Source organism: Bombina bombina, chromosome 10 (genome assembly GCF_027579735.1).
Source record: "Bombina bombina isolate aBomBom1 chromosome 10, aBomBom1.pri, whole genome shotgun sequence".
Taxonomy (NCBI): domain Eukaryota; kingdom Metazoa; phylum Chordata; class Amphibia; order Anura; family Bombinatoridae; genus Bombina; species Bombina bombina.
Window position 1 is genome coordinate 174,977,241 of NC_069508.1, and position 26,063 is coordinate 175,003,303.

Consider the following 26,063-nt stretch of genomic DNA (forward strand, 5'->3'; position numbering starts at 1 on the left):
CCCCCCCCCCCCCCCTGCAGCTAATTTTCAATGCAATTTTAACCTGCTGCAATATATTATAAAACTGGCTAATTTCAAATTTAGAGACCTTTTTATTTAATTCAGGAAGTGTAAACATAAAAAGAAAAAAGTTCTCTCTGGGATTTAAACTTGGCTGATATGTTATTTTATGCCAATACGACTTAGTCTAAGTTGTTTAGTGTCCCTTTAAGTCTCTTACTTACTAAATGTATCCTGTCTTAATGAGCCGGCTATGTTTGATGTTTTATAAAATAAGAGTAAGATATAAAAGGATATTAAACAGCCTTTGTGTTTGTTTTTATATAATCTTGAGGGAAGTCTAAAAGCAGATAGTATAACCTGTAAATGCTACAGAGAGATGGTTGGTTTAGGCAGTTTGCAGCACTTCAATTTTTGGTTTCTCTAGGGAGTATGGGGCAAAGCATACGTTTGTTACACAAGCAGAATGTACCTTCCTTTTTAGCAGCTTAGGGCACTGGGCTTTCCCACCTCTTGTTAGGATGATGGCATGAGTGGGTTTTTTAGAACTTGGCTTAGGGTAACAACTAGCACCTCTAAGTGGGATGTAAATATTGATAGAAATAAGATTCCTGATACAATGATCTAACTGTGCAACATTGTATCAGGAATCTTACCTTTAAAGCGATACGAGTGATGTCACAAACAGATTCAAGAAACCCGATTGCGGGACCTACTCAAGAATTAGAACATCAGAGATTTTTTTCAATGGATTTTCATTAAAGGGATAGTCAAGTCACAAAAAAACTTTCATGATTCAAATAGGGCATGTCATTTTCCAATTTACTTTTATCACCAATTTTGCTTTCTCTTGGTATTCTTAGTTGAAATCTAAACCTAGGAGTTTCATATGCTAATTTCTTAGACCTTGAAGGCGGCCTCTAATCTAAATGCTTTTGACAGTTTTTCACCACTAGTGGGCATTAGTTCATGTGTTTCATATAGATAACATTAAGCTCATGCACGTGAATTTACAGAGGATTGAGCACTGATTGGCTAATATGCAAGTCTGTCAAAAGAACTGAAAAAAGGCAGTCTGCAGAGGCTTAGATACAAGGTATTTACAGAGGTAAAACGTGTATTATAACTGTTGGTTATGCACAACTGGGGAATGGGTAGTTTTAAGGGATTATCTATCTTTTAAAACAACAATAATTCTGTTATTGACTGTCCCTTTTAAGTAAGGTACCTTACCCAGATTTGTTTTCAATAGAGACGTTGAATATGGACAATTTATCATATTTGCTAGAGGGCGTTCATTTATGTGTTTTAATATGAAGTACACATTTTAGAATATATTTGTAAACACAATTTTTATTATTTTAGTCTTCAGATTTGTACCAAATAATTATTTGGCTGAATTTCTAACCTTGTATACCTTCGCTTGAAGCACAGATCTTTCATTATTGCTTTCCCACCTCTTAAAATGTGTCTCCTAAAAGACAAATAGGCCAATGAAGCTGCAAGCTAGTAGAGACTTGTCATATAGTTAGAGCTGTGCATTATGATGTATCACGGTTTTCCCCATTGCAGAATTCTTATTCAGCACCTGTCTGGACCTTCAGCAGATGTAGGGCAGGTCCTTGTGTTTAAATGATTTATTCTGTATTTGTCAGTATGCGAAACCCTTCAGGCTTAGCAGTGAATGTGTGTGCTCTTTCCTTGGCAGACCTGTACAAGCTGACTGATGAGCTACTAGGAGAGGGAGCCTACGCCAGGGTACAAGGCTGTGTCAGCTTACAGAATGGAAAAGATTATGCAGTGAAGGTAAATGTGCATCATATTAATGTAACATTCTGTTTGTCTCCTACATACTTTAATGTGAAAGTTCTGGCCTTGTGTTTTATTATTTCCCTACTGTTTGCTGGAACTGTAAAAATGAAAGATATTTCGAATTAGACTAGCAACAATAATTTGATCCAGTTTGTTGCCAGGGACATACTATGTTATATACACATACAACAACATTTTAAATTAGGGGGAGATAAAAGGCGAGTTTAAAAACCTCCACTACGCACAAAATATAGAAAAATAACTAATTGTGTAGTTCATTAATACAGGCCCAGAGGCTTGTTGTCCCACAGAAAACCTCTGAATTACATTGTTTCCAATGCAGCAAAGGATTCTGGGTAAGATATGCAAATAAAGTACACAATGACACACCTTTTTACTTCAGTCTGCTTTTCAGCAGGTTCCATTTACGCCAAAGTATCGCTGTTCACACAGCTTATACACTTAGCTAGGGTTAGTACAGTGATTCATAACCATCCCAGGACAGACTGTTTCATGGGTTATGAATCACTGTACTAACCCTAGCTAAGTTTATAAGCTGTGTGAACAGCGATACTTTGAAAAGTACTGACATTTACCAAAAATGTTTCTTTTGTGATTCCGATAGAGCATGCAATTTTAAGCAACTTTCTAATTTACTCATATTATCAATTTTTCTTCATTCTCTTGCTATCTTTATATAAAAAAAGAAGGCATCTAAGCTTAATTCTTGGTTCAGAACTCTGGACAGCAGTTTTTGATTGGTGGATGAATTTATTCACCAAAAATGGGCTGGCATCTAAACTTACATTCTTGCATTTCAAATAAAGATTCCAAGAGAATGAAGAGAATGTGATAATAGGAGTAAATTAGAAAGTTGCTTAAAATGTCATGCTCTATCTGAATCACTAAAGAAAAAATTTGGTTACAGTGTCCCTTTTTGTAAATGTCAGTACTTTCAAGTATGTCCCTGCACTTAACAGCATTCCACAAGTGCTTTGACAAAATAATGTCCTTTTACAGTTCACAGGAACAAAAGTCTTTTACACAGTGTAACAAACACACACACCAGCTTCTGTAGCTGTGTAACTCTCTCCCAAGGCCTAAGTGAGGCTGCTATTTAAACCCTCACAACTTCTAATTAGCCACACCTGTGATTAGCTGCTGGACAGCTTCACAGCTGTCTGGGATATTGGCCCACCCTCTCTCCAATTATCCCAAACCCCAGGGACCCAGAACACAGTTTATCAACTGCATAATCGAATATACACTCTCTTCCTGGGGTTTTAACTGTCACAATAAATAGATATATATCTATATCAGAAAAACTTATCATTTTGCTGTGGTCTCTTTAATTCTTTCCAGAGCTGTATGTGTGTGTTTTTTTTTGGTTTTATTTCATTACTAGGCTTTCTGAGTTTATGGCACATTGATTAGTTTTGTTCAGGACTGTTTCATTTATTTAAAGGGACATTTTAATACAGGGCTAAACACATTGTTATTGCACAAATGACATGCTATAACTAATTAGAATTTGCTGATTTTCATCCCTTTCTATATACAAACCAGGGATCCTCTAACACATGCTAAGAAAAAACCTTTAAATATTTCATGCATTTAAAAGAGCAACTGTTAAAGGGATAAAACTAATGTAGTAATAAAATATCTTAAAGCCTTTGGGCATGTTGTTATTACACAAATACTTTCATATAACTATTTAAACCCTGATTAAAATTCCACTCAGGATTATCCTTATTGGCTCAGAACTAATTTAACAATTTTTTATCGTAATAGAGCAATAAATCTAGCAAAAAAATAGGTAGCATGCAAAATGTAAATCTACGTTTTTAGGTTATGTATATTATTTTTAAATTGTGTATGTATTTATATTTTGTCTAACATTTCACGGTTTCCCTAGTGTAGTTGAAATCTTATTGTTTTCATTTGGTGTTTTAGTGTCTAATGGTTGCTACAGTCTTTAAGACTTTTATTGCTCTGTCCAGAATTTTTCAGTTGGATACAGTCTGCTTCATGGTCAGTGCGCCGTAATAACCTACATCCCAATAGCAGGAATATAAGGAGCTATGAAAGTTATTGATGGGGAAAAGTCAGCGAGAGTACTGTAACCATCACCAATATCCCTATGTTCCAGAAATTAGTTTTGTCAATGTAGGATAGAGGGGTCTCCTGGAAATAAAAAAAATAAAATAAATATATATATATAAATATATATATATATATATATATATATATATATATATATATATATATATATATATATATATATATATATATATATATTTATATATATATCTATATTTATATATATATCGGACTCAACAGGTGAATTACACTAATGCAAAATGAGTTGCGCACACTTACAACAAATGGTCAAAAAAATACAATGTATCACAATTGGGATGCAAGTAATAAGCTGTTAAGTAATAAACAATAAACAGTCACAAATTAAATATAACTTGAAAGGTTCAGACTACTTATCTGGAATATAAAATGTGTATAACACAATAATAAACTTAGAATATAATGATAAAGTATTCCAAAAAAAGTCTTATCCTTTAGTTGTTACAGGGACAAAATTTCCAGGAGAGATGAATTCAGTGCTGCTCGTCAAAAAACCACTCCGGGTTCTGATTGGGTGATGAGGTACAGCTGTGAATATCTAAAAAAAACAAGCGCACAGAGACACCTCTCATGGTGCAGATCAATTTAATTTAATACAAACATATAAAAAAACAAAGAACTTTTAGGGTAATCCCTACTCACAAGTAAAACCTCAATCAAATGAGGTAAGTTGAGGCAGATGGATTTCAAAGTGTCCCCACTTATAACTGGTATATCAACAGGCTGTGATCCCAGGCTTGAGTATCCAGATCTGATCGTTAGCCCCGGTGAAATACACAGACTGTCCTGTTCTGCTAATCAGTGCTATAATACTACTTCAAAATTGGATAAATATTGCTCTATTTTGGAGCTGTGAATTACACAGAACTCCACTCCAGCGTGTGTATCGAGATTGACGTAAGGTGGGCGTGGCCTTACGCGTTTCACGGTAATCAACCACTTCGTCAGAGAAACAGTCCTATGCTGACCGAGAAACGCGTTGCAAAATAAAGACAACCTGCCTTTTTAAACCACGACCCGGCTTTCTGTGGTACCTTTTATCTGTTTTCTGTTAAGGACATATACCAAGAATCTGTGCGTTGACACAGTAAGCTTCCCGACAGATTTTTAGCGTGAGAGCAGCTTTGGGGAGAACACTCCTGCCTCCTGAGCACACACCTGGTTGTTGGTTCAGAAGGATTATCACTGCTACTCCTCACTCTTCCATCCAGATTCCACGGGTCTCACGGTTTAGACCCCCAGTGTACTGACTGCTGGTTGTGAACGTCAGCCTGCCTGCTAGCACCTTATTGGCTTAAGGTGCCACTTCTTTTGTGAGTAGTGTATTTCGCACAGTTTTATCCCACTTGGTTTTGTACGATTCACACTATGTTGGCGCCCCTTGTTTATGTTTTATTCTAGACACCTGACCCATCACACCGTTGATACAAGTGGAGCACGCCGAGCACTCAAGCATTATCAATACATTCTTGTTCATAACTTTGGACATTTTTGTTTGAACACATTTTGTTTGGACACTATCACAGACTTTTTATAACTTTTTATGTCTTTTTTTTTTTTTTTTTTTTTTTTTTTTTTCTCCCCTTGTAAGCTGTATCGAGTCCACTGTATCGAGTGTGGTGACAAAAATGTTAGTTTTTATTTTCTCAAGCAAAAGTTTATTTTAAATGGTACCGGTGTATACTATTTACTCTCTGGCAGAAAAGGGATGAAGATTTCTGCAAGGAGGATGATGATCTTAGCACTTTGTAACTAAGATCCACTGCTTTTCTCACAAGGGCTGAAGAGTACAGGAAAACTTCAGTTGGGGGAACGGTTTGCAGGCTAAACTGCATTGAGGTATGTTGAGTCTATTTTTTTCTAGACAGACTGTGTTAATTCTAGAAAAGGCTGGCAATATCCCCATGAGGGAAGGGTAAGCTGTATTCAGACACCTAGTAGGAATCCCAGCTTGCATAAAGGGCTCATTAGTTACTGGTGACACTGATGGGGAAAAAACGTTTTTTTATTGCAAATATAACGTTTTTTTGAGGGACTTTAAGGGGTCATTGTGGCTTGTTTAAGGGTTATTAACCCACATGGCTAATTTAAGAAACACTGTTGTGTTTCTTTTAGGCCCCGTAACATCGAGTGAGGTGGGAGGGGCCTATTTTCACGCCTCAGTTGCGCAGTTTCTTTTCCTCAGACATCCAGCTGCTTCTCCAGAGGTTCCTACTGTGTTTGAGGGCTTTAAAGAAGTTTTTTTCCCCCCACAAATCATTCCTAAAGGGCAGGTAGGCACCACAGCAGAGCTGTGGCAAGGGGCTGAACGTTTTTTACTGTTTTTTGACGTTTTTGTCAATCCGGTTTTTACATTAAGGGGTTAATTGTTTATTTGCATAGCTGTACAAAGTTACTAAGGCTTTATGATGCTACTGTAAAAATTTCATTGAGTTTACTGCTTTTTTACACTGTTTTGCAGAGTTTGTGCAGCTTTTTTTTCTCTTAAAGGCATAGTACCGTTTTTTTTTCTAATTATTATTTGCTTTGATTAAAGTGTTTTCCAAGCTTGCTTGTTGCATTACTAGCCTGTTTAACATGTCTGACATCAAGGAAAATCCTTGTTCAATGTGTTTAGAAGCCATTGTGGAACCCCCTCTTAGAATGTGTCCCACTTGCACTGATATGTCTATAAATTATAAAGAGCATATTTTAGCACTTAAAAATATTTCAATAGATGATTCTCAGACAGAGGGAAATGAGGGTTTGCCATCTAGCTCTCCCCAAGTGTCACAACCAGTTACACCCGCACAAGTGACGCCAAGTACCTCTAGTGCGTCAAATTAATTTACTTTACAAGACATGGCCACAGTTATGAATACAACCCTCACAGAGGTTTTATCCAAACTGCCTGGTTTACAAGGAAAGCGTGACAGCTCTGGGTTAAGAACAAATGCTGAGCCGTCTGACGCTTTAGTTGCCGTATCCGATATACCCTCACAATGTTCTGAAGTAGGGCTAAGGGATTTGTTATCTGAGGGAGAAATTTCTGATTCAGGAAAGATGCTCCCTCAGACAGATTCTGATATGACGGCCTTTAAATTTAAGCTTGAACACCTCCGCTTATTGCTCAGGGAGGTATTGGCGACTCTAGATGATTGTGACCCTATAGTGGTCGCAGAGAAATTGTGTAAAATGGACAAATACTTAGAGGTTCCTGTTTACACTGATGTTTTTCCAGTCCCTAAGAGGATTGTGAATATTGTTACTAAGGAGTGGGATAGACCAGGTATTCAGTTCGCTCCCCCTCCTGTTTTTAAGAAAATGTTTCCCATATCTGACACCATGCGGGACTCGTGGCAGACGGTTCCTAAGGTAGAGGGAGCTATTTCTACTCTTGCTAAGCGTACAACTATACCTATCGAAGACAGTTGTGCTTTCAAAGATCCTATGGATAAAAAATTAGAGGGTCTCCTGATGAAATTTTTTGTTCATCAAGGTTTTCTTCACCAACCTATTGCGTGCATTGTTCCTGTAACTACTGCAGCTGCTTTCTGGTTCGAGGCTCTAGAAGAGGCTCTTCAGATGAAGACTCCATTAGAGGATATTATGGATAGAATTAAGGCCCTTAAATTGGCTAATTCTTTCATTACAGATGCCGCTTTCCAACTGGCTAAATTAGCGGCAAAGAATTCAGGTTTTGCCATTTTAGCATGCAGGGCGTTATGGCTTAAGTCCTGGTCTGCTGATGTGTCATCAAAATCTAAACTTTTGAACATCCCTTTCAAAGGAAAGACCCTATTCGGGCCTAAACTGAAAGATTATTTCAGACATCACTGGAGGGAAAGGCCATGCCCTTCCTCAGGCCATGCCCTCCCTCGGAACTTCAAGGGGGGTCCCGCTTCAGCTTCCCCTGCTGCAAAGCAAGAGGGGAAATTTGCCCAATCCAAGTCAGTCTAGAGACCTAACCAGGCTTGGAACAAGGGTAAACAGACCAAGAAGCCTGCAGCTGCCTCTAAGACAGCATGAAGGGGTAGCCCCCGACCCGGGACCGGATCTAGTAGGGGGCAGACTCTCTCTCTTCGCTCAGGCTTGGGCAAGAGATGTTCACGATTCCTGGGCCTTAGAAATTGTGTCCTAGGGATATCTTCTGGACTTAAGACCCCCCCCCCCCCAAGGGGGAGATTTCACATGTCTCAATTGTCTGCAAACCAGACAAAGAGAGAGGCGTTCTTACGCTGTGTAGAAGACCTACATACCATGGGAGTGATTCGCCCAGTTCCAAAAGCGGATCAAGGGCCAGGGTTTTACTCAAACCTGTTTGTGGTTCCCAAAAAAGAGGGAACTTTCAGACCAATCTTGGATCTCAAAATTCTAAACAAGTTCCTCAAGGTTCCATCATTCAAGATGGAGACTATTCGGACTATTCTACCGTTAATCCAGGAGGGTCAATATATGACTACCGTGGACTTAAAGGATGCGTATCTACACATCCCTATTCACAGAGATCATCATCAATTCCTCAGATTCACCTTTCTGGACAGGCATTACCAGTTCGTGGCCCTTTCCTTCGGGTTGGCCACGGCTCCCAGAATTTTCACAAAGGTGCTAGGGTCCCTTTTTGGCGGTTCTAAGACCGCAGGGCATAGCAGTGGCGCCTTATCTAGACGACCTCTTAATTCAGGCGTCGACTTTCCAGCTAGCCAAGTCTCACACGGACATCGTGTTGGCTTTTCTGAGATCTCACGGGTGGAAGGTGAACATAAAAAAAAAAAAGGGGGTTCTCTCGTCCCTCTCACAAGAGTTTCCTTCCTAGGGACTCTGATAGACTCGGTAGAAATGAAAATATTTCTGACGGAGTTCAGAAAATCAAAACAGTGGAATGGGAATTATGTAGATTTATCTCAACTGCATCTGGACCAGGAGACCAGAGATTCTCTTCTCTGGTGGTTGTCTCAGGACCACCTGTCACAGGGAATGTTTCCACAGGCCAGAGTGGCTCATAGTAACGACAGATGCCAGCCTGCTAGGCTGGGGTGCAGTCTGGAACTCCCTGAAAGCACAGGGCTTATGGTCTCGGGAGGAAACTCTACTCCTGATAAACATTCTAGAACTGAGAGTGATATTCAATGCGCTTCAGGCGTGGCCTCGGCTAGCTGCGGCCAAATTCATCAGATTTCAGTCAGACAACATCGCGACTGTAGCTTATATCAATCATCAAGGAGGAACACAGAGTTCTCTAGTGATGATGGAGGTAACCAAAATAATCCGATGGGCGGAGGATCACTCTTGCCGTCTCTCAGCAATCCATATCCCAGGGGTAGAGAACTGGGAAGCGGATTTCCTAAGTCGTCAGACTTTTCATCCGGGGGAGTGGGAGCTCCATCCGGAGGTATTTGCTCAGCTGACTCAGCTATGGGGCACACCAGAATTGGATCTGCTGTCGTCCCGTCAGAATGCCAAACTTCCTCGTTACGGGTCCAGGTCCCGGGATCCCCAGGCGGTACTGGTAGATGCTCTAGCAGTGCCCTGGTCCTTCAATCTGGCCTTTGTATTCCCACTGTTTCCTCTCCTTCCACGTCTGGTTGCCAGAATCAAGCAGGAGAGAGCTTCAGTGATTCTGATAGCATCTGCGTGGCCACGCAGGACTTGGTATGCAGACCTAGTGGACATGTCATCGGTTCCACTGTGGACTCTGCTAATGAGGCAGGACCTTCTAATCCAAGGTCCATTCAAACATCCAAATCTAATTTCTCTGCGTCTGACTGCTTGGAGATTGAACGCCTTTTTCTATCAAAGCGTGGTTTCTCTGAGTCGTTATTGATGCCCTGATTCAAGCTAGAAAGCCTGTCACCATGAAAATCTATCATAATATTTGGCGCAAATATCTTCATTGGTGTGAATCCAAGGGTTACTCATGGAGTAAGATTAGGATTCCTAGAATATTGTCTTTTCTCCAAGAAGGATTGGAGAAGGGATTATCAGCTAGTTCCTTAAAAGGACAAATATGTGCTTTGTCTATTCTTTTACACAAACGTCTGGCAGATGTCCCAGACGTTCAAGCGTTTAGCCAGGCCTTGGTCAGGATCAAGCCTGTATTTAAAGGGACAGTCAATTCCAAAAAAAACTTTCATGTTTTATATAGGGTATGCTATTTTAAACAAGTTCCCAATTTACTTTTATCACCTATTTTGCTTTGTTCTCTTGGTATTCTTAGTTGAAAGCTAAAAGTAGGAGGTTCATATGCTAATTCCTTAGACCTTGAAGACTGCCTCTAATCTGAATACATTTTGACCACTAGAGGGCATTAGTTCACATGTTTCATATAGATAACATTGAGCTCAGGCACGTAAAGTAACCTAGGACTGAGCACTGATTGGCTAAACTGCATGTCTGTCAAAAGAACTGAAATAAGGGGGCAGTCAGTAGAAGCTTAGATACAAGATAATTACAGAGGTAAAACGTGTATTGTTATAACTGTGTTGGTTATGCAAAACTGGGGAATGGGTTATAAAGGGATTATCTTTCTTTTTAAACAACAAAAATTCTGGTGTTGACTGTCCCTTTAAACCTGTTGCTCCGCCATGGAGCCTAAGCTTAGTTCTTAAAATTCTTCAAGGGGTTCCGTTTGAACCTATGCATTCCATAGATATTGAGCTTCTATCTTGGAAAGTTTTGTTTTTAGTAGCTTTCTCTTCGGCTCGAAGAGTTTATCTGCTTTACAGTGTGACTCACCTTACCTTGTTTTCCATGCAGATAAGGTGGTTTTGCGTACCAAACCTGGATTCCTTCCTAAGGTTGTTTCTAATAGGAATATCAATCAGGAAATTGTTGTTCCTTCACTGTGTCCTAATCCTTCATCAAAGAAGGAACGTCTGTTGCAGAATCTTGATGTGGTTCGTGCTTTAAAGTTCTACTTACAAGCAGCTAAAGATTTACGTCAAACATCTTCATTATTTGTTGTTTATTCTGGTAAACGTAGAGGTCAAAAGGCTACGGCTACCTCTTTCCTTTTGGCTGAAAAGCATCCTCCGTTTGGCTTATGAGACTGCTGGCCAGCAGCCTCCTGAAAGAATTACTGCTCATTCTACTAGAGCAGTGGCTTCCACATAGGCTGTTAAAAATGAGGCTTCTGTTGAACAGATTTGTAAGGCGGCGACTTGCTCTTCGCTTCATACTTTTTCCAAATTTTGCAAATTCGATACTTTTGCTTCTTCGGAGGCTATTTTTGGGAGAGAGGTTCTACAACCAGTGGTGCCTTCCGTTTAAGGTACCTGTCTTGTCCCTCCCTTCATCCGTGTCCTAAAGCTTTGGTATTGGTATCCCACAAGTATGGATGAATCCGTGGACTCGATACATCTTAAAAGAGAAAACATAATTTATGCTTACCTGATAAATGTTTTTCTCTTGTGATGTATCGAGTCCACGGCCCGCCCTGTTTATTTAAGACAGGCAGTATATTTTCATTTAAAAAAACTTCAGTCACCTCTGCACCCTATAGTTTCTCCTTTTTCTTCCTAGCCTTCGGTCGAATGACTGGGGGGTGGAGCTAAGGGAGGAGCTATATAGACAGCTCTGCTGTGGGTGCTCTCTTTGCCACTTCCTATAAGGAAGGAGACTATCCCACAAGTATGGATGAATCCGTGGACTCGATACATCACAAGAGAAATAAATTTATCAGGTAAGCATAAATTATGTTTTTTTTTTTTTTTTTTTTTCATTTTTATCTTATTAATTGCTAACACAACTTTTATTTTTCATTCCACAATTATGCACTTTGCGCACCTTTTAACATAACCATTTGACGCACATCACTATTTAATTTTTTGTATCCTACCTTTGGATCCTCCCAGTATTTTGCATTACACATATTCCTGTATTTCACCATTTTTACACTTCCCAATAGTCTTCAAGACATCTTAGGTTATATTACCAAGTAGGGCCTTTTTAACCCCGGGAATTAATATCTACTACTTATTTTATTGTTGTTTAACAGCGCATCCTCATAGTTTTTCTTTGGGAATCACTTTTTATTTATCACCTGTATGTGTACATAAGTAAATAATCTAATATGTGATGGGAAGACATCGCTGAAGTGAGAGGAATGATCACGGTTGGGGGCACATTCAAGGTTCCCCCAAGAAATGTTTTTTTTTCTGGAAATGTGAATGTGACTAATTGTCTGTCTGTCCCATTACTCCATCTGTAGTGGTGGTTTTATTGCTTTTCTAAATAGAGATTGTTTGTAAAAAGTCAGTGTTTACAAAAGCTGTTGCCTTCTTTTTCATGCATATGAATAGTCACTTGGTCTGTAATTACACAACCTTAATTAAGCTTAGTGTAACTTTACTTTTTTCTCCGGATGTTGCTTTGCCTTGTTATGACATATCTGTTCATGCTGCTTCCTGACTCTCTTCCTGCAGATTGTTGAGAAGAAAGCCGGACACAGCCGCAGCAGGGTTTTTCGAGAAGTGGAAACTTTGTACCAGTGCCAAGGGAACAAGTAATATTCACTAATCCTTCAGCATAATGTAGACACTTTACACACCAGTACTGTACTTCATAAAACTACACCCACGGACAGTGTTTTCTGATTGCAAGAAATGCATCCGAAGAGTAGGAACTCAGACACAGAATAGTTTTGTAACAAATTCATTTTAAGTCAGACATTTAATTCTGCTCACACTCACTCACTCTCTTTTTCTCTCTCCTTTTTTCTCTTGTTTGTGCTGTCTTGCTCATGCATTAAAGCTTACACACTTGATTTGGTAGCTTGCTCTCTCTCGTGGTCAAATACATACAACCATTAAACACATTTTTCTAACACACTATAGTATTGAGGTTATTCCGCACCTCTCTCTAGTCATGGTGTTGCAATTTATCTTTAACTGCATTCCATATGTTTTCACCTGTGCAATAACTTTCCTTCAGATACCTGCACCCATGATTAAACTGTATAGTCACATGACACCCTAGATACACCAACCCTTGAAAAACACTTCATAGTGAAACCATCTTGTTCTTATAGAATTAGAGCGGTCTTCCACATCCTCAATATGAAACTCCAAACAAAGCTGTATCTATCTGCCTTTGCCAAACTTGCTTGTCTTGCTGGCAGTGCAAACTCTATCGTCCTAATTGACTAAGTATTGCAACAGTTTTGACATAAGGCAGCTTCCTTATGGGATTCTTTGCAGCATACTGGAGTTAGAAATAAATATACACAAATCATGGCAATCAACCTATATGACTAGTGCCCCACTTACAGTTTACCATCTCCATTTTTAACAACATTTTGAAACCGTATACATTGACCAGTATGGTCAAGGATGAACCAATCAGAGTTAACCTTCTTAAGAGCAAATAGACGGAAATAACCACCATAAAGGTGTCTCCCATTGCTTGCTTACTCTGTTCTTTCTGATGGACATATTCCTATAGTCTTCTTCACAGGCGTGTGTGGCAGCCGCTGTCCAGGGTACTAGTACCAGTGTCTTCTATTGTTCATCAGCCTTTGTACATTAAGCACTAAGTATACAACAGCACCTGATAGTAAAGTAACTAGTCTTAAATTATTTATTTTGTCCCATTTTCCTGTGATAGAATACTGAAAAATGTGGCATTTTTAATTCCTTTTAAAGGGAAGTAAACACCTTGAGATTTGTATGTAAAACAGTTATGCATAATGAATCTAGTTTGTAATATATTTTTTATTGTGCTCCCTTTTCATGTAATTTTAGCTCTGAAAATTGAGCAATTTCTAATAACTTTAAATGCACCAGCTGACTTCCCACAGCTAACGCTGCTACATATCTGTCCCTAATTGGCTTTAACTAATAACAACTGCAAATAAATGCGTTTCATACCAACGTAATGACTTGTGACTAGCCTTGCTGTCTGACTACAGACCAGATTGGCTCCTCCAAATTCATTGGTTGCACACTCCAGTGACTTTAATTGGCCTCTTCAGAGAAGGAAGCCTAGGTTACAACCTCATTTTACAGATACTAAAACTTAACACTTATTTTCAATATTTAAACAACTAATATAGCTTTAACAAATACATCTGATCTTTTCTTTGAATCAATCATTTTAGCTAGCATTCTTTTACTTTTTAATGTTACTTTAAAGAAACCTAAAACCATTTCATGATTCAGATAGAGCATACATTTTTTAAACAATGTTCCAATTTACTTCTGTTATCAATTGTGCTTCATTCTCTTGGTATCCTTTCTTGAAGAACCATCAATGCAAGCTGATCACATCTGTAAGCCAATGACAAGGGACACACACATCACCAGCTAGCTCCCAGCTCATGAGCCTACATAGGTATGCTTTTCAACAAAGGATAACAAGGGAACAAAGCACATTATATAATAGAAATAGATTAGAAAGTTGTTTAAAATTGCATGCTCCATGTGAATCCTGAAAGAAAAAGTTGTTTCGTGTCCCTTTAAATCCTGCCACCAATGTGAAAAAGCCAAGTAATGATTTCTAGATACTGTTCTACCTGTAGTTCTTATACACGTTCTTCTACTTCCTCAGGTTTGTTTTGCTTCTAGCCAACCCTGAGTGCACGATTAGTTTGTCAGATGTGCGCTGTGCTGCAATATTCATTGGGGTGGTAACGTTTTGCTCTGTGTGCATTGAACAGATTTGTGGCGGAATCTTTGCTCAGCCACCCAACTCTACTGTTCTGCTATTTACATTATGAGGATTCGGATGTTACGGATATTAAATCTCTAAGTAATGGGCTATTTCAGAATTTGTCAAGAGGTTTTAAAGAGATTGGGAAATAGTAAATGAAAAACCCTATAGATATATTTCTAGATAAAATCCCTATTACAGATACTATCAATGAGACTTTTTTTATAGGAAAAATAAACGGACAGTGTTAAATGTTCTACAAAATTATAGGTTTATTGGAAAATTATTTAAATCATTTCTTTGTTTGCTAATCTTCCTAAAGTTGGAGCTGCAACTGTGCTTCTTTCTAAAAAATTAAATTTAAACATTATTTTTTTTTAATCATGGTGCCATGTTCCGTCCTATTTTGAATATGTTTTCAGTGATCAGTCACTGAAATGGGGTCTGGTTGTATTGGAGTGCAGTCGATTTAAATTCCAGAAGCACAGAAGGTTACTGCATGTACTTCAGACTTGCATCCTTTACAGAGTTTGTAGCGGATTTTCTAAAGCTGAACACTAGGGTTATGGTGACCACCTCCATAGCAAGATGGGTGTTGTTATAACACTGCTTCTTATTCTAGTTTACAATGTAGATATATTTTAGCTGTCTTGAGTTACCTGTTTTTAGGGAATGAATTCCCTAACCAGGACGTAAGTTAGTTGCAAACCTTTTAGCCCAACTACAACTTGTTCTTCTGCTGATAGTGCATGAAATTCCAAGTGTGCCATCAGGACAAGGTGGCAGGTGGGCATGGTGCCTCAATTTCCACATATCAAATGATTTTAGTTTTACCTTCTTACTGGCCAGACTATGAATGGCAATACTTTATATACTTGGATTTTGCCAAATGCCAGCATATTTATATTAAAGGGTCAGTTCACTGTAAAAATGTTTTTCCCTCAATGTGGTCCCCATGACTGAAGCATATAAAAAGTATGACAACTTTCCCATTTTATACTTTTTTTGTAAAAAAGGAATAGCTGGAGTTGCTCTTTGAAACCACAGCCCATAAAAATAGGCTTGACTTGCTGAGAGATCAGATCTCGTTATCTTATCACTCAATGCTTCCATTTCTTATCTCTGTCTATGTACAATACTTAGAAAGAACAAATGAAAAATGTATTTTTTTATAGCTTTCTCTTCCACCTCCCGCTGTGAGTGTAATTTCTTCTGCAGGCTGTATTTCCAGTGTTTATCAATAACCTATACCTAGGTATAGAAACTTTCAGTAAATGTAGGCATACTACAGGCTAAATTGGCTATTTCAAATGCCAATATAAAGGCTATGGAGCTATTTGTAACAATTTAATATACTCCAGCAGTTAATATGGATACTTGGGAACAAATTAAAGGAGAGAGTTTCTGGTTTAAACTGTCCATTTATTTTGTACTTGAATTGTTTAGGGGTTAGCAAAGGTAACATAAAATGGGATTCACTTGCAGAAATTTCTTTATCTTGGCTTATATTGATAGACCATACTCACCATGTTCCCTTCTGTATACAGCATCTTTTATTTTGTACTAAGTAATAGTTATTGGCTGCTTACTTTTATTTGTAAGTCACATGGGTTTTCTCCACTAATGCTGGCTTACCAGTCTGGTCTTTGTCTTTTTCTTTCCCTTTTCTTTTCATTCTTGGGACAATACACATTCAGAATCTGTGGTGCCTGATCCACATGTGAAAGAAACAGCACTTGCAATCGGTGTATAGGTGAAGCACGTCTGCACATGAATAGTTACACATCAAGCTTTCCATTAGTTCTTACTAGTACTTCTATTATCAGTTTTACTTTATTCTCTGGGTTATCTTTTGTGAATTGAAACCAGCCAATCACAAGAGGCATATACAGTGGATATAAAAAGTCTACACACCCCTGTTAAAATGGCAGGTTTCTGTGATGTAAAAAAATGAGACAAAGATAAATAATTTAAGAACTTTTTCCACCTTTTTAATGTGACCTATAAACTGTACAACTCCATTGAAAAACAAACTGAAATCTTTTAGGTGAAGGGAAGAAAAAATAAAATATCGTTGCATAAGTGTTGAAGCAACTTTTGATTTTATTACAGCACTCAGTCTTTCTTTGGGTATGAGTTTTTCAGCATGGCACATTTTGACTTGGCAAGATTTGCTCACTCTTCTTTGCAAAAACACTCCAAATCTGTCAGATTGCGAGGGCATCTCCTGTGCACAGCCCTCTTCAGATCACCCCACAGATTTTCGATTGGATTAAGGTCTGGGCTCTGGCTGGGCCATTCCAAAACTTTAATCATCTTCTGGTGAAGCCATTCCTTTGTTGATTTGAATGTATGCTTTGGGTCGTTGTCATGCTGAAAGATGAAGTTCCTCTTCATGTTTAGCTTGCTAGCAGAAGCCTGAAGGTTTTGTGCCAATATTGACTGGTATTTGGAACTGTTCATAATTCGCTCTACCTTGAATAAGGCCCCAGTTCCAGCTGAAGAAAAACAGCCCCAAAGCATGATGCTGCCACCACCATGCTTCACTGTGGGTATGGTGTTCTTTTGCTGATGTGCAGTGTTGTTTTTGCGCCAAACATATCTTTTTTGGAATTATTGCCCAAAAGTTCAACCTTGGTTTCATCAGACCATAACACCTTTTCTCACATGCTTTTGGGAGACTTCAGATGTGTTTTTGCTCAATTTAGCTGGGCTTGGCTGTTTTTCTTCGTAAGAAAAGGCTTCCGTCTTGCCGTCTACCCCAAAGCCCAAGCATAAGAAGAATATGGGAGATTGTGGTCACATGTACCACACAGCCAGTACTTGCCAGATATTCCTGCAGCTCCTTTAATGTTGCTGTAGGCCTCTTGGTAGCCTCCCAGACCAGTTTTCTTCTCGTCTTTTCATCAATTTTGGAGGGACATCCAGTTCTTGGTAATGTCATTGTTGTGCCATATGTTCTCCACTTGATGATGACTGTCTTCACTGTGTTCCATGGTATATCTAATGCCTTTGAAATTCTTTTGTACCCTGACTGATACCTTTTAACAATGAGATCCCTCTGATGCTTTGGAAGCTCTCTGCGGACCATGACTTTTGTGTAGGACGCGACTAAGAAAATGTCAGGAAAGACCTACTAGAACAGCTGAACTTTATTCAGGGTTAATCAGAGGCACTTTAAATTATGGCAGGTGTGTGATGACTTAATTCTGAACACAGCTACATCCCCAGTTATAAGAAGGTGTGCACATTATTTTAGTTTTTTTTTTTGTTTTCTTCCCTCCACCTAAAAGATTTTAGTTTGTTTTTCAATTGAGTTGTGTAGTTTATAGGTCACATTAAAGGTGGAAAAAGTTCTGAAATTATTTATTTTTGTCTAATTTTCTTAAATCGCAGAAACCTAGCATTTTAACAGGTGTGTAGACTTTTTATATCCACTGTATGTGCAGGCACCAATCAGCAGCTTGTTCCCTGCTGCTAAAGTGAAGGTAAATTTAAATGGTAAAGTGCCTGGCTTTTAAAATCAGATTAAAAACCGGGGCACTTTAATTAATCAATTTACATTTCACTCGTGTTGTGAAAATACTTACCTTGTTTAATCTTGACAGCCACTGCATCACTTCCCCCGACCTGTCGCAAAACCTCTTCTCGGGTCTAAAATTAGGAATCCGGCTTCCTCCAATCACAGCGTTGAATCAGACACTGACTCCCCCAGGGTGATTGGAGGATGACCGATCCGTAATTTCTGACGTATGAAGAGGCTTGCGATGACTGGGGGAATCGCTGGAGTGACTGTCAAGATTAAACTGTATTTTCTTAACACGAGTGAAATGTAAATTTTGATGAATTAATCAGATTTTTAAAAACCGAGCACTTTATCATCTAAATTTACCTCCACTTAAGCCTATCTAGATATGCTTTTCAACTAAGGATACTAAAGGAAAGCAGCAAATTAGAAAAAAAAGTACATTTTAAATTTGTTTAAAAATGTATGCTCTATCTAAATCATGAAAGAAAAGTCTAATTGTGGGTTTCATGTCCCTTTAACTGAGTATGGGTACAGGAGCAGGGAGTCTATCTTCATTCTAAAAGATCTAATAACAGTCAAATGAATAGATTATAAAATATACGTAATGTAAAAAAAGTTAATGAAACAAGAATTTAACGGTGAAGTCCCCCCCTTCTTCTTTCTATTTATTAAAAAAAAACTTGTGTTCTGTTAACAAAAGCTCTGCTTCTTGATCTCTTTTATGTTTATTTATTTGCTGTCTTCTCAGGAACATCTTGGAGCTAATAGAATTTTGTGAAGATGACTCATGTTTTTATCTGGTCTTTGAGAAATTACGTGGAGGTAAAGTACTGTTTTTTTTATTTTCACCTTCAGCAGTGGGGCCTAGAATGCTGTAAACTGTTTGTTTATAAGAACATGAAAACTGATATGATTGGCAGCATATAGATGCCTCGTGTGATTGGCTTGCCTATGTATACTGCTATTTCTTTAACTAAGGATATATGAAGAATGAATCACATTAAAAATAGAAGTAAATTAAAATGTTTTTTTTTTTTAATTGTATTCTATCTGAATCATGAAAAAATGTTTGGGTTTCATGTCCCTTTAAGTCTGTGTAATGATGATAAAGCTAATGATGAACTAAGGAGCAGGAGACAGGAATGTCTCATTAGCTCCTCTCTTTAAGATGCAGGATAGCTCAATATGAGGGTGTCTGGTCTCATTATTCTCACCAGAGGTATTTTTAGTGTTCAGTATGGGGTAATAAGGAATCTTGTTTTTTTTTGTAGATTAATTTTTATTGAAGTCAAAAACAAATGTAACAAAGGAGATATATCCAAAAAACAATGACAGGAAAAGGTATACAGTGCTATTACAAGAGTATTGCCAAGTCAACTAATACAGATTATGTCAACCTAATATATATTTGAGTTTAAACCGTTATTATCAGAGTGATGAAGCCCAGATTGGCTAGAGATATGGAAGAGCAATAAGGTTGACTAGACAGTAAAAGTAAATAGAAGGGACCCTTCAAGCCCCTTTATTTAAAGCGTAAGCAAGGAATTTGGACTATCTAGGCTGAGACTTCAGTTTTGTGTTTTTGCATCATATGAAGATTAAAAATGATGTTGCACTAGGAAAACATATATTAGTATGTTGATTTGAAAAATATTGAGGCAAGGCGGGGGTTGGCTTTATAGGTTTTGGGGAGGGGGAAATCAGCGGGTGAGAGCCGCTCAAAGTGAGTTTAAAGGGGGGGGGGAGAGGGAGGGCGGAGCCAGTTAGGTTGGCAGGCTGGTAGATACTCTTGGGCCTCCAAACATTTGAGTACAGAAATTAAGGGTATAAGCGTTGAGGTCCCTCTGCAAATATCAAGGACTAGCAGTAGTCTTCTATATAGTGACAGTGCTTGCCAGTTAAATATTCAAAACTCCAACCTACATATCAGGCCAAACAATCATCAAACTTTTGAATATATATGAGCTAATTAACAGGCTCAACTGACATACTAAAAGTACTTATGAAACTAGCAAATAAGCGCACATATTGGATATCTATAAATATAAGGTTGCTTAGCTAATGACATCATCTCAGGGTACTTAGCTGCTCATGACATTAACAACAAAGATAAGTCCTGAAAATATATCAATATCAGAGGAAGAGCATATGTAACTAAAGGGATCAAGCGATACACAGTTGATACATGAGTCACACTAGGCGTTTAAAACATGGTAGTAAACAGGTAAACAAGATGTTTAAAATATTTTAAATGAACTATGAGCCCTAACCTTAGCTAATCCTAAAGAATTGTAGCTGCAAAGGCAAATCATATAGTCCTTTCCAAACCATAAAAACACATAACCGTTGAACCATATACTCTTGAAGAGGAAAAAAAGTAATAGAGATGGATTACAGTAAAACATTGACACTTAGTATTGTTCTATAGTTTCTAGAGGCAATTACAGTCTAGCAAGACTGCTCTTTAACAAATGTGAAATTTAGTTAAGGAGAGTCCAGGTGTAGTCTCTCATTAATGAACAGGGAATAACAAACATTCACAGTTGTATAGATATTGAATAATAACAGCTTTATGGGTCAATAGGCAGGATCTAGGGGGTAGTAACCAATCCACTTACTTGGGGTATGTACAATAATAGTTAACAATTCTGAGGTTGTTAAAAATAACCCATCTTCTCAAGTAAATATGAGAAAGGGAGATGGTGAAAATAAGTAGTCCCCCGAACCAGACAATGTAATTGGAGCTTAGATCAAAAGCTATATATCTTAATAAAATGAACTCTGTAAGTGATTACATTAGAGGGTATGTCTAATATAAACTAACGGTTATGCATCTCATATACCCTGGCAGTTGCACCGGATTGATAAATTGAATATGTGAGGTTGTTAGGATCTCTCTCTCTCTCCAGCGTCTTATAGTAGAGAAAGCTAGGGCCACTGTAGGTAATTCTCCTCCAAAGTGACATCATTAACCAATAGTATTACAATATATGTGACTGCCCTAGAAGTTACTTTATATGTAGATCTTCTATTATAAAACATTGCCCAGCAGATATTATCCATAAAGAACATTAAGCAAAGCACCGAGTATGGTTTTAGAAGACTACTAGCCAGTACAACATAGATAAGCAAACATTTTAACAAGGCTACATTTCAGTTATCTAGGAATGTGTGTGTATATTCTTGCATCAGATTTAGAAGTCTTTATCGATGCATGCTTGCCAGAGGGAGCGTGTGCTTGCCGTCCTAAGATATAGGATACATTCCCACTATTATAAATAAGGCAACAGAACAGGCTTAACCAGTAGTATGCTAATATGGGAGATTGGAGACTAACCTTTTAACAATATTACAACATTAGGTGGATGACAGAACTCAAATATCCACTATATCTATAAAGAAAGCATGCCCATTACGTTATCCTATGCCTGCCTTCTGCAATTGAGACATAGAGGGAGCCAGTATCTCTCAAGGGTAAGCTGAGGGAGATATGTAAGAAGCTAGGTTTAATATTCTGTTGAGATGAACTCCCATAAGACAGCTTAAACTGCAATAACAATCTCTCAGGTAATGGCCAGGTAACAACCTGTCACTTTACAGGTTAAGTTGGTGCAAGAAATAATGTAGTGGTTTATAACAATTAAGTAACTAATAAACATTGAGACCCAATGACTGCAAAACAAACAGATAACGACCTGCAACAAATAGTATCCCCAGAGGGGAATGATAAATACTCAACAGACTAAATGGTGAGGGATTTTAAGAGGGTAGTATTATGTATAAACATTGTCATATTCCTTAATGTATTTTATATGAGCGACAATCTCCCGTCACTGAAGTAATTAAGGAAAAAGGGAGTCATGTAGCAACAACAGCAGGCTCTCTTTGCAAGTAGACGTGACAACTTACCCGATGCCTAAAACATTCTAATTACGGGCAAGCAATAAAATAGTCTGACAAAAAAGAAATGTGTCCAATTTTTCCCTTAGCGAGAGTCAGACAAAATATTCCAGTGCTTCCTAATAATGCGCTGTATTTCATTACTTTGTGCATTATATTCTGTTATAAAAATAAGTCTATCCTTCTGGAAGATAACCAGAAGGATAGACTTATTTTTATAACAGAATATAATGCACAAAGTAATGAAATACAGCGCATCATTAGGAAGCATTGGAATATTTTGTCTGACTGACTGTAATCCATCTGTAATAGAATTTCAGAGCCCCCCTATGTCTGCCTTTAAAAGGAGTAGTAACATCCAAAATAAATTGGTTAGAGCTGACATTGGTCCTAGTACTAAAAACAGACCCAGTTATATTACTACAAAAAATACAGGTTGCTATCCCTGTTTAGGGTGTTCATGTTGTAGCAACATGAGTAAAGGGTCAATTTTCTATCACCCCCATACTGGCAAAAAAATAACATAAAAGGTTATTTTACATGCTTGACTACCTTCATAATATACATGATTAAATGTCCATGTGGGGGGGTCTACATAGGGGAGTCTACCAGGTCCGCTAAGGAAAGAATAATTGAACATAAGAGCAATATTAGGACCGGTTATGTAAAAGCCCCTCTAGCCGCCCATTTTATAAAAGCTAACCATTCTATAAGTCAATTGAAATTTCAAATAATTGATAAAGTAGACATTCCACGTAGAGGAGGGGATGGAGAAATTCTGTTAAAACAAAAAGAAGCCTACTGGATATATGAATTGGAGAGTCTAGAACCCAAGGGGTTAAATAAGGACTGGGACCTTACAGTATTTTTATGATTAATACTGTTGAGATGAAAATTACAATCTATTGTCATTCTTTGATAAAGTGAATGTTGGTTAAGAAATTAGTAATTTAATTAATTATGGTTACTCTGCTGCTATGTATACATAATAGGAAACGTATAAATGTAAGTTAAACTAATGAGTAAGTTAATGTGTTAGATCAGTGATTGTTAACCTTTTTTTTGCCGTGGCACACTTTTTTACATTAAAAAAAATCCCGTGGCACACCACCATCCCAAAATTTTAAAAAATCACACATTGTAGCCTAATACAGCATATATATATACACACACACACACATACTGTATGTATTGTGCTGTTATGCCATGCCTCCTACAAACTACCCCTGCACTGGGAGTAAAAAACAAGCAAAGTTTAAAAAATATGTCACACTGTTGTCAGTCTGCCGTGGCACACCTGAGGATCTCTCACGGCACACTAGTATGCCACGGCACACTGGTTGAAAAACACTGTGTTAGATAAGAGAGTTAATTGCACTTGAGCGCCACCTAGTGGTATACATGTATATAAGTCACTTGTTGGTTTGTATCAGGTATGGCATGAATAAGGGAGACTAATCCCGAAACGTTGCCTTTTTTTACCTCCTTAATAAATGAACATTATATTTGCTGTCACCTGCCTGCTTTTCCTTTGGAGCTAAGAGTTTGTCAGGGCTCAGACTGATGTCACAGGGAACCGGGCATAAATGACTAAAGATCAGAGTCCTTGCGTTTTATATCTTTTGTTAGCTTTAGGAGTCGTTCCCTCATGAACATAAGTTGGCTGTCTCTAAGCTCATTCATTGCCAGATGTGGAGATGGTGGTGTCTCCATCTTCAGTGCAGCGAGGACTGGGGTCGGCCCGTCTGGGCACTGCTCATCTTGTTCTCCCTTACCATATGGCATTATCACATGTTCATTAGACCAGTCGGAGCCTTCATCACTGCCTATGCCTCTACATGCTGTGGTGAGATCGGCGAAGTAGTAGTCCATCTTTAGTCTCTAAGTTTATAAGAAGGGATTGTAGAGTGGTATAGGATCCCTCCATGATAAGGGCCGCGTGACTTTGCACCTCAGGAATCTTTTTTTTTTTTTTTTTTTTTTTTTTACACTTTATGCTATATATCTGCTCTGCTTGTTGAACAGTCACTGGCTTAGCCGTGTGAGAAAAGGTTACATAAAATATTAATAATAAAATCAGTTCACTGTTCCCTTCAATCTGTTTCTGTAGTTTTATAATTTATTAATTTGACTAATTCCTATCGTTGGCTCTCATTTCCTCTGGGGAGACTTTATCATTTGTTTGGGTCACAGAGCCAGGCAGAGCTACTAATGTCAGTGTCACACAGCTGAACTGGTTCTGCTCCATAGAGTATAAACCTTATGTGGCTAAAAATCTACAGGCAGTGAGAGCTTCTATGTCTTATTTATTTATAGCTTGGACCTAAGGCCAGAAACTTTCAGAATAGGTGGGGGGTACCACCGGCTAAATCAACTATTTCAAATGTCAATATAAGGGTAAAGAAAATACTTGTAAACAATTGAATACACTCCAGCAGGTAAAGTGGAGCATTGGGAACAAATTAAAGGGGATAACATTTTTGAGTAAACTGTCCCTTTTAATGTAATTTTTGTATTCAGTCTTTTGTCTCAGGATACTGTGCCTTTACTGGGGGGGTATGTCAAATTGCACGTTTTGCTTTTCATTCCTACTTGAAAATAAAATTTGCCATCTATATTAATATCTAATTATTAGTGAGACACCTTTTCTGAATTGGATACATAAAAAAACAAACTATTTTCTCGCTGGTACATATTTGAGTCTTCAAAGAAGCAATGTGTTCCATTCTGTTGATTGAAATCATAAGACATTTGTCAGTGTGAAGTTCTTGCTGAATATCCTAGAGCCAGAAGCATTAATCTGTAGTTACGGTGCATAAATAAGTATTGGTGTCAGGTTATGGCTTCATGTCGCTGGGGTTGGGATGCACCTTCTCCACAGCAGACGGGAAGCATTTGTGTAGCAGATTGCATGTTCCTGTGATTAGAGGTTGTAGCTGGTATTGCTCTGTTCGCTCCCTGGCACAATCATTCTTGTGACCTATAAATCGCTTGTTTGCACTTTGTGTTCTGGGGATTAATGCATTTTGAATGTGGTTTAAGTCCTCAGCTGCATTTGATGGTTACAGTATATTGTCCTCTCTGGTAGGCAAGTGGTTAAATGAGCATTTGATAATTATTTGCTCCTGATTACCAGGGCATAATATTCATATGCTAAATCACTTGAAAGTGATGCAGCATAACTGTAAAAACTGACATGAAAATATCATATGAAAATCTCTTGGTAAAAAGAGAAGATATTTTACCTCACAATGTATTCAGCTCACCAGAGTAAGTGCTGTGTAAACAGTTAGAGCTGCTGTAAAGTTGCAAGTTTTAAAAACAAACAAAAAAGAGCCCCCACAATAGCCAATCGGCATTAGCAGCGCTGGCTGAGGGCTTGCATTACTTTGCTATGATCTCATGAGATTTCACAGTAAACTTCCTTAAACTGAATATGAAAATAACATGACTGTGCCTGCACATGCCAGCTGCACACTTCTTTGCAAGTCCTGGGACTAGTATCCTGTTTACAGTGGGGTGTGAATACTAAGTAAAAAAGGAAGATATTTACCTCAATTTTCTAAGGTTTTCAGGTGAGATTTCCTAGTCGGCTTTTTACAGCTATGCTGCATCACTTAAAATGATCCAACATTTGGGTACCCTGGCCCTTTAACGTCTTATGTAGCCAACAAATACTGAGAGCAGAGCAATCGTGCTAATACTGTCAGTGTTTTATAGTGTTCCTAGACTCCCATTTACATGTGTGTGCGATATTCATATCTTGCCTATTGGTTCTTGTGTGCGTCACATCTCTGTATCAAGTGTGTAAAACCTCCTTAATCTGGCCTAGTTTTTGAATATTTAACAGTGCTTCATAATAAGTACATTGTGATTGATTCCAAGGCCTTATTAACATACAGCAGTTCTGTGTGAGACTTCCTAATAGATTCTAATAAATTGTTAGTGGGGATTAGATAAATGACCACAATCAGTGGGCTTGTTTCTTCAAGTCCTTGCTATGTGCAAACACAAAGTAAAACAAATCTTCTAATGGTCCAGCTCTCCGATAAACAGG

The 26,063-nt window shown here is 38.1% G+C and overlaps 1 protein-coding gene across 4 annotated transcripts in view; it reads left to right on the plus strand.

Annotated features, from left to right (window-relative positions):
• Positions 1–26,063, plus strand: part of LOC128641010 (MAP kinase-interacting serine/threonine-protein kinase 1) — a 284,854-nt gene that overhangs the window by 245,970 nt on the left and 12,821 nt on the right. For all 4 annotated transcript variants that reach the window (XM_053693522.1, XM_053693523.1, XM_053693526.1 and 1 more), the window contains 3 exons: positions 1,709–1,806; positions 12,354–12,433; positions 18,855–18,928. In XM_053693522.1, coding sequence (XP_053549497.1) covers positions 1,709–1,806; positions 12,354–12,433; positions 18,855–18,928 — 252 coding nt within the window. The remainder of the gene's footprint in view (positions 1–1,708; positions 1,807–12,353; positions 12,434–18,854; positions 18,929–26,063) is intronic.